The 8968-nt window shown below is 42.9% G+C and overlaps 1 protein-coding gene across 2 annotated transcripts; it reads right to left on the bottom strand.

The window, feature by feature from the left end:
• Nucleotides 1–4063: 4063 nt before the first annotated feature.
• LOC105059699 (ubiquitin domain-containing protein DSK2b) lies at nucleotides 4064–8663 on the bottom strand. 2 transcript variants are annotated; one of them, XM_010943113.4, is made up of 8 exons: nucleotides 8104–8663; nucleotides 5842–6603; nucleotides 5557–5768; nucleotides 5372–5485; nucleotides 5244–5302; nucleotides 4881–4909; nucleotides 4516–4608; nucleotides 4064–4417 (listed from the first exon to the last, which is right to left on the bottom strand). In XM_010943113.4, the coding sequence occupies exons 1-8, from the start codon at nucleotides 8348–8350 to the stop codon at nucleotides 4269–4271; spliced, it is 1665 nt and encodes a 554-aa protein (XP_010941415.1). In that variant the 5' UTR covers nucleotides 8351–8663; the 3' UTR covers nucleotides 4064–4268. The 2 variants fall into 2 exon arrangements, with proteins under 2 accessions (XP_010941415.1, XP_010941416.1); XM_010943114.4 differs by having other exon boundaries at nucleotides 5557–5765; nucleotides 8104–8662.
• Nucleotides 8664–8968: the final 305 nt, after the last annotated feature.

Below are 8968 nucleotides of genomic sequence, written 5' to 3'. Positions count from 1 at the left end.
AGCAGTCTGATAGATGACTGAAGGAGCTCATTATTGGAGAAGTCCAGAGGGTACAATAGGAGTTCGTCTGTTGGAGGAATCTAGAGGACACTGTGGAAGGTCAACTACTGGAGGAGTCTTGATGGTACTGTGAAAGCTCGGACAGCCAGGGGAGTTCAGAAAGATGCCGCACAAGATCGAAAGCCGAAAGAGTCCTGGGAGGGTTGGCCTCTTACGAACTTCGGCTGGGAGGATTATTTTTTTGGGCTCTGATGAACTTCTAGAACTGTCAGAGGAGGAAGTGTTGGAGGACATTTTGAATCAAATGAAAACTCCAAAAAATTCAAAAAAAATTGAGAAAAATAGGAAACAAGGCGCTCGCGGAGAAACCGAACGGATGGAATGCAGAGGAGGAAAAATGGAGGAACAGCAAGAAAAAGAAGAGTTCCGAAACTAACCTAGGCTGGTTCGAGAGGTGCAGGAGGGCAGCGAAGGCGATGGAGGTTGACCTGAAGGGTGCCTAAGATCGAGAGAGATGCTGGAGGAGGACGAAGCTCTCGGAGAAGAAGAGGGGATCGAAGAAAAATCTCAGGCAAGGTGAAACCCCTGAAGGAGAGGGATGGGTTTAAATAGACCTCAGGGTCCGGCACAATAATAATTGCAGATCTCCTTTGGCCGATCTACAACCGCTGCGTATCTCACTCGTCGTGGCAGATGGCTGACGACTGACAGAATCATCATTGCGCCATACCTGGAGCGACACTCCAATGAAAATTCCAAAAAAATCTTTTCGGATTGCCTCGATTTGAAAAGACTCCAGCATCGACGCGCCAAACGCCAAAACATCTGAAAACAATCGAGTACGAAAATCAATGAGGGCAACTTCAGCTGTAAAATTTTTTCTGTACTTCCTTCATTCGAAACCCGAACTCGGAAGTAGAGGGACTGGTGTTGGGTATAAAATAACCCCAACCGAAGTTCGTAAGAGGCCAACCCTCCCAGGACTCTTCCGACTTTCGACCTTGTGCGGCATCTTTCTGAACTTTCCCCGGCCGTCCGAGCTTCCACAGTACCATCCGGGCTCCTCCAGCAGTTGACCTTCCACAGTGTCCTCCAGATTCCTCCAACGGACGAACTCCTATCGTACCCTCCGGACTTCTCCAATAATGAGCTCCTTCAGTTGTCTATCGGACTGCTCCAAATACTCTCTGGGCTTCACTATCAGCCGATTTTCTACAGTGATCAAATACTCTTCGAATCTCTTCCAGACTTCCTCCTGTCACGATCGACTTTACTCCGAGCTTTTTCGGACTTTGTCAATGTCCGGACTTCTTTAGCAGCAGGACTTCTACAGTAACCAGACTCCATTCAAGTTTCTACAATGATCGACCACTTTTCGAATTTCATCCGAGCTTCTACAGTAAGCGAATTTCGTCCGAACTTCTATTGCAAGCGGACTTCATCCGAGTTTCTACAGTAAGCAGACTTCGTCCGAGCTTCTACAATAAGTGGTGTCCATCCGGGCTTCCACGGCAATCGGTCTCCATCCGAGCTTCTACAATAAGCGATCTCTATCCGAGCTTCTACGGCAATCGGTCTCCATCCGAGCTTCTACAGTAAGCGGCCTCCTTCTGGACTCCTATAAGAATCGGACTCCATCCGAACTTCTACAACAGAATTGACTCCTCCAGCGGTCGACCTTCCACAGTGTCCTCCAGACTCCTCCAATGGATGAACTTCCACAACGCCTTCCGGACTCTTCTCTCGGTCAACCTTCTATAGCACCTTCCGAATTTCGCTATCGATCGACCTTCTGTCGGATTCCTCATGCAACCGGACCTCTCCAGCGGACAGTCTTCAAACAAGCTTCTACATCAGATAAATTTCAGATGGACTTCTCTAGCAATCAGACTCCAGCTGAATTTTTTCAACAGAAAGTTTCCGTTCGGACTTTTACAGCAGATGACTTCCGTCTGCAGCATTAACGCCTAAGGCACCCAACAATAGTTAACCCGTCAGTAACCTCGAAAATATCCGAACTTCTCTTAGATTGCTAAGACAGAGAGTTATTCTGCTCCACCAGACATCCCAACCGAGTTTCAGCCGTCTGGTCCGAACTCCCCGGTAAGTCACGACAATGGACACCACTCCATTCTCTGTAATAAACTCCATGTGGCCCCACCATTCTTCGGCAAGTCGCGACAACGGACACCACTACTCTCCGTAACAAACTCCGCGTGGCTCCGAACGGCCCACTACCAGACAGTTACGGACGTCGCTGTCAATCGGTTACGCTCTCCCGTCTATAAAAGAGACCCCCCAGATACGTTCTCCTCTAAGCTCTAAGCACTATTTCTAAACTTTGCTAAAATTTCATTCGAGTGCTCCATTTCTGTTGAAGCAGAGTACTAACTTAAGCGTCGGAGGGTCTTACCGGAGTACCCCCAACTCCGATTTAGACTTTCCTTGCAGGTCCCGACGGCGGTCGTGATCCCTTCGACTCCAGTTTTTTTGATATCGGTGGAATTTTGCACCAACAGAAACTATAGAGAATTTGAGATGATGTATATCTGGAAGAGTTTCCAAGCCGCTGCCACCGTAAATTTACAGCACCACACACGACTTTAGGTAGATCAATTAAACCATAGCTGATCTCTCTACATTTTAATGGTCATGCTTTATTAGCTCGGCTACAAGTCCATTTAAAGCTAAATGTTATGTGGAGACTATTTCTTCCCTCATGAAATGCATCTGCTCGCATAGATGCATGGAGGATTGCATGTTATAAGATTGAAAAAAATATTTTAATCATAGTTCTTGTAATTTACAGTTGGATCCATCCTTTTATTTTGAGCAAGTGGGTGTAATCAATGGGAGAGAAGAGAACTCAACTTTTTGGACGAAGGTTTTGATAAATTATTGATTAGAATTATTTTACTATTGTATATTTTGGATCATCAAATAAAAAGCTAACACATCAATTATTATTAAAAAAATTTTTGAATGAAAACAAGTAGCTAGCTAGCATTTTTTTGCTGTTTTGAATGAAAAAAATTAATTTTTTAATAATTTATCGATTTTTATTGGATGGTCCAAATTTTAATGAACAGTTTTAATCAAAAATTTCTCAAAAGTTTCAGTCTAACCTCCTTTTTTTTGGTTTTTTTCCTTTTGGTTAGACCAATTACTCTTCACAGTTGCATCTGCCATCAGTATATCTCCGAGATAAACCGATAATTCAAAGAAGGTACCCCACAACTCGGATCGAACATAATTAGCTATATAGGAAGCCACCAATCAGTCATTTAATTAGTCTATCGGAAAATATTTTTGAATTATGCATGAAGTGATACTCGATTTAAGCCTCTAAATATCTATCACCAGTAGATGAGTAAGCCCCCAATGCTGAGTTCCTGCTGAAATCTAAGAGAGAGCCATTTTGGAGTCTTCTGCGAATGTAATATTCTCCGCCTTTAGAACAGTAATGGCACACATCAACTCCTCCCTTGCTACTCTCCTTTCAGCCAATGAGACTGTTACATCCGACACGAAAGAAACACCAGCAATCCCTAAAGTCTGATAAATCTTGCTGCACCAAATTGATCATTGTTCCTCACACTACCATCAAAGATGATTTTCGGAAAATTAGAAGGTGAAGGTTCTCAAATGAAGTAAACCACATGGGCACAGAGATCTGATGACTTATTCTGCGGAGGAATAGAGCTCAGACCATGACACAGGAGAATTTTGGTGTTTGAATGAAAGGACAAACATACACGACAGATTCGGATTCTATCACAAGTACAAAATTAGTCTCCCATTCTTTCGATTAGATTAAAGAGTACACAAGGACAACAAAACCGCTAAACAGTACAAGTTCGGCCACTCCTGTTATTTGGCAACATAACTATAGAACAAGAACCTTATTCCACCTTATTCAGTGGAATATACCGCCTGCCAAACACCATCATATCAACCAACCTATCCCCGCAAATGGCGGATAACTGTAAAACCAAATTGAGAAACGGGGGTAAAATCAACACGGAATAGACAATTCACAAGTCCAAGGAGTATTTAAAGTGTGTTATCTACAAAAACCAAGAATCTTCATATATATAATCTCAACAAAGTGACACGGCAAAGGCGCCAATAGTTCCAGTAACCACATAGCAAGCTGCACAGCTCTCGGCCACACATATCTACTTATTTCTTGCCAAAATTACGAAGAAGCTGAAACTGTGGGTATGGATGTGAGCTACACAAAATGGACAATAACACATGATGGTGATCTATTGACCCATATTCCCTAAGAGCCGCTCAACTGCAGCATGGACATTCCCAGCAGTGGCACTCAGAGCACGAATATTCTCCTGGGTGTCCAAGAAGCCCATTTCTTGTAGCTGAGACAGCTGGGTTGCATAAAGCTGCTCTGGAGGCACTACAACAAAAAAGACACATTTCTTTAATATTTCACGTGGCGTTTCACATAAAACAAAAGAGATGCATGTAACATTAAGAAACAATCATATATTTAACCATTAGAAGTATTAGGAACTCCAAGTCCACCAGCACCCCCTAGTCCACCAAACATGTTCATCAAAGAATCCAGCCCAGTGCTGTTTGGTGTGCCTGTGGCAAAGCAACATGACATAAATTCAATTGTCAATGAAAAGCCTATTAGTCCTTGGTCCAGTGTAAGAATGGAGACAGAGGAGTTTTAGTCTCGTGGCATTAGCGAGCTAAGCGGGTGGTCTCCACAAGCTGAAACAAATACTGAATTATGCTATGGAACCAACAACTGCCATCTTTGTAAAGATGTATTGATAGAAATTATGGGCATACCATCAAATCTAAGTGACTAACAAACAACAGGCAAATGATGACTGAACATTTTTAATTACCTGCACCATTGCCTCCTGGATTACGTTCCCTGCAATTGATAGCACAAACAGCAATTGATCAGGTCTAAGAAATAATAGAAGCAAAAAGCCAGAACGAAAATTCAAAACAAGGATGCTATCCAGTCCACTGATCATGGCAAGCTACTCGACTGAATGGATCCAGAATAGACCCATCTTACAAAAGGAATGTTTTCATGGAAATTGAAAAAAAAAAAAAAAAAAAAAGGTGAATTATAACCAAATAAGAAAATCATGGTTACAACTTTCATGAGAGGCAAAATCAAAAGGTCACTGAGTGTCTGAGACAGCAGAGAAAGAGAGTGAAGAACAAAACAGAAACAGAATCTTTAGGTGCCCACTTACCAGCTAGCCTGTTGCCCACCTAGCTGGGAAAACAGTGAACGCTGCAATGACAGAAGTTGCTGCAAGAAACAGAAAGAACGGTTTATACCAGTATGCAAGCACATGAAGTATTGCAAGATCAGACCTACCTGCAGTGTCTCAGGAGAAGTAAGCTGACGAATAAATTCAGGATTTTGCAACATTTCTCTCATCTGGGTATTAGATTCCACCATGTTACGGAGCTGGGGATTGAGTCCTAACATCTATGGCAATCAACAATCACAAGGTAAGACAGGTCACAGTTAGAGTTCCAACCCTAAAAGGAAACAGCTACCTGATTCATGAACTGAGGGTTGGAGAGGAGGCTCTGCATCATCTGCATCATGGCTGGATTTTGCATAATCTGATTTAAGAGGGATGGGTCCGCCATACCACCAGCCATCCTTTCCAACTCTGGTAATCCAGGCCTGCCTAACCCAGCGACACCAGAAGTCCTTGCATCACTGGCAGGACTTGACCTTGAGTTCGTCGTTTGTGGACCTCCTGCTATTGAAAGAACTTTTCAAAGTATCGAAAGGCACATACAATCGAATAAATGAGTGAAAAAAGCAAAACTTACCAGCATTGCTCCAAGGATTTGGAAGTGGGCTAGCATTTGGTTCAGCAGACCCAGTCGTTGCTTCAGAACCAGTAGTTGAAGGGTTTGGAGACGGATCCCTAGACTGGGTGGCACCCTGATTTCCAAGAAGCGCTGCAAATGGATTAGAACCCAAATCACTTCCTGCATCCCTTGTCATTGTTGTGGCATTGAGAAATGGCTCCTGAACAGTTTCATACATACGCCTGAGCATGTTAAATCCTTCTGGAGAAGATTCAATGTTGCTCATAGCCCTATCAGTGTTCCGCATCATCTCTCTCATGAGTTCAGGATTTCTTACAGCTTCCAGAGCCTGTCGAAGAGTGCTGGGGTCATTAAGTACATGTGCCAGATCAGGATTCCGGTCTACGATCTCACGCATTTGCGGATTGTTCATCATCATGTTATGCAGTAGCTCAGGGTTATTCATCAGGTTCTGAAAAACAGGCAAGTTCATTATTTCCCTCATCATGGTAGGATTCTGAGCCAGCTGTTGTTGCACCTGACCAAACTCTGGCAATCCAAATCCAAACAAACCGGATCCTCCATTATCACCTAGCACATTAGCATCAAGGCCAGGAAATGGTGAACCTCCAAAAGCAGCTTCAAAGCCCCCACCTTCATTGGAACCAACACTTCTTCCACCGTCTGAAGTGCTGTTTGGTGTTCTTAAAGTTTGATCAGTAGATGCAGTTGATGATGCAAAACCACGAACCAAGTGAATAGTGTGGTCAGACTCCAAGCCTGCCAAGATAAAGAACAGTAAAAAATACATTCCCATCAGAGACAATAAAGGTCGCAAAGAAGTGTCTTGTCCCCATAATAACTCAGCCTTTTTTGATATTATAATTAAAAAAGCAAAGCAGTTCTGTTGAGCAATAAGGCAATGTGGATGGCAAAAAATCCCTTAGATACATAAAATACAAACTCAAAAAGAAGAAGACGAAGACAAATATGATTGAACTCTTCCTATTTGATGCTATTGTATGACTAAGCATTAGCCTCCATGGCACTGAAACAAAGACTTTATGTCCTCCAACCAAGTCAAGGAGTCATAAGTGAACTACAAAATCATGCTAAAGTGCAGCTTCATCTTCAAATCCTAGTAATTATCAATCACGCATTCATGAAAAAAAGTTCTCAAGCCTTCACAAGTGTCAATTAGCCATTTGCAGAAATGCAATCCCTAATGCTTCTAATGCTTCTAATGCCATTTGGCACATTTCTAGATCACACTATCCAATCTCATAAGCTTGTTAGCAAAACCAATGATTTTCCTCATTACTCTTTGCTACTACTACTGTTGTACATACTATTGACTTGTTATTAATCAGAGCCAGAACAAGTTATTATTTATTTATAAATGACCACCATATGCTTCTTGGGCTTCCTTAAAAGAGCAAATTTATCTTCTGCTATGTAAGGCAGCTCTAATAGTAAAATAAAAATTCCATTGATGAAATCCCTTGCACCATACAAGGTATGCTAAAACCCAACATGGTTCACCTTGTCAACTCTTGGCAGACCAAAATATATCCACCACATCCATATCATCCAAAATGAAGTTATTCGTATTTAACCTTGACCAACCCATTTCTAGGTGCTTCCAAACTCATCCAAAAACTTCTCTTCCTCCTCGACACACCAAGAACAGAATACTTCAATTCTTCTTATCTCTTCAACAAAAATATAATTGGTCCATTCCAGACCCTGAAAAAAACATCCTACTGCGGCGCCATATCTCCTGATACATAAAGGAACAGTAACTTTCAAGGTTAAGCCTTTGTTTTTTGGGAGGTGAGTGGGTCAGGTAAAGTGGCTTTTTCAAGCCTTGCAAGTTGTTTCCTTCACACATGAAAGCACCCCATCAAATGGGGTTATGTGGCAACATTAGAACGAAACCCTAAACATCTGAACCTATCAATTCTTGAAAAATAAATCCTCTGAACCTTGCCATAAAGGAAGCAACAATGATCTAAAATATGCCCTTCTTGCCTATTTGTCAATACGAACTGCTAATCAACCAGAAACGGGCAATCACAAATTACCGCCGTGACAATCTTCACAGCGTTCATTAATTCAAGAGTTCACACTCCCTTATCTATGATAAGCAAATTCATGAACAATTCAACATAACAATTATGCTTTGATGATTCTTAACTCACCACAATATCACCTACTGTAGATCAAAAAAAAAAAAAAAAACACCAATTAGAGTCAAAAAAATCAGCAAGAATGGTTCACCATAGCTAGCTAGGGTTTGTTCGTCCTTCAAGATCCGGCCTTTATAGATCAACCTCTGCTGCTCGGCCGGCACGTCGGACTTCTCCGCAATAACGGCCTTAAAGGATCCCACGGTGGACTCGAGGTCCGTCTGGACGGAGAACTTGGACCCGTTGGAGGAGCGGATGTGGACGGTGGCCCCATCCCCAACGGCGGCGGCAGCAGCGGCCGAGTCGCCCGCGTCGACAGAGTCACCGTCAGCACCCATGGCACGAGGGGATCGTAAGCCCTAACCCTGGACGAAGAAGGACTGCGTCCCGATCCGCGATCAGGAATCGAACAAGGGATGGGAGGAGAGAAAGGGGACGGTTCTTGCTTGCCCTTTTCTCTTGTCGATTCTTCGATAATTGCTTGCAAGAGGGGAAAGGGAGCGGGAAGGGCGAAGGGGAGGAGAAAGCGAGGGATGCCTTCGCCCACCCTAATCGGGTCAAGGAAAGAACCTTTGCCCTTTTTTTTTTTTTTTTTTTTTTTAACGTCTCCGGCCTTCGAAAGGCTGGGGAAGAGAGAGAGAGAGAGAGAGAGAGAGAGAGAGGAGGAACAGGGTGGCCGGGTGGGAGAGCTTTGGAGGAATTATTAGGTCTACGGGACGCGTACGGGCACGTGACTGTCACGTGCGTCTCACGTTGGCATAGATGGGACACTTGATAATGATGGGATGGATCAGGGTTTTGTATTAATGGCTCTTTGAGTAAGGATGAATTGAAAAGAGGAAGGATAGAAATGGAGCGATGGATGGAAACAATATCTATTTATTTACATATTTGATGAGATACGGAATGATGGATAGGAATATTTTTTTTTTATTTAAGATATAAAAAATAAAAAA

The sequence above is a fragment of the Elaeis guineensis genome, chromosome 16 (genome assembly GCF_000442705.2).
Source record: "Elaeis guineensis isolate ETL-2024a chromosome 16, EG11, whole genome shotgun sequence".
NCBI lineage: Eukaryota > Viridiplantae > Streptophyta > Magnoliopsida > Arecales > Arecaceae > Elaeis > Elaeis guineensis.
This window is presented reverse-complemented; position numbering and strand designations above follow the sequence as displayed.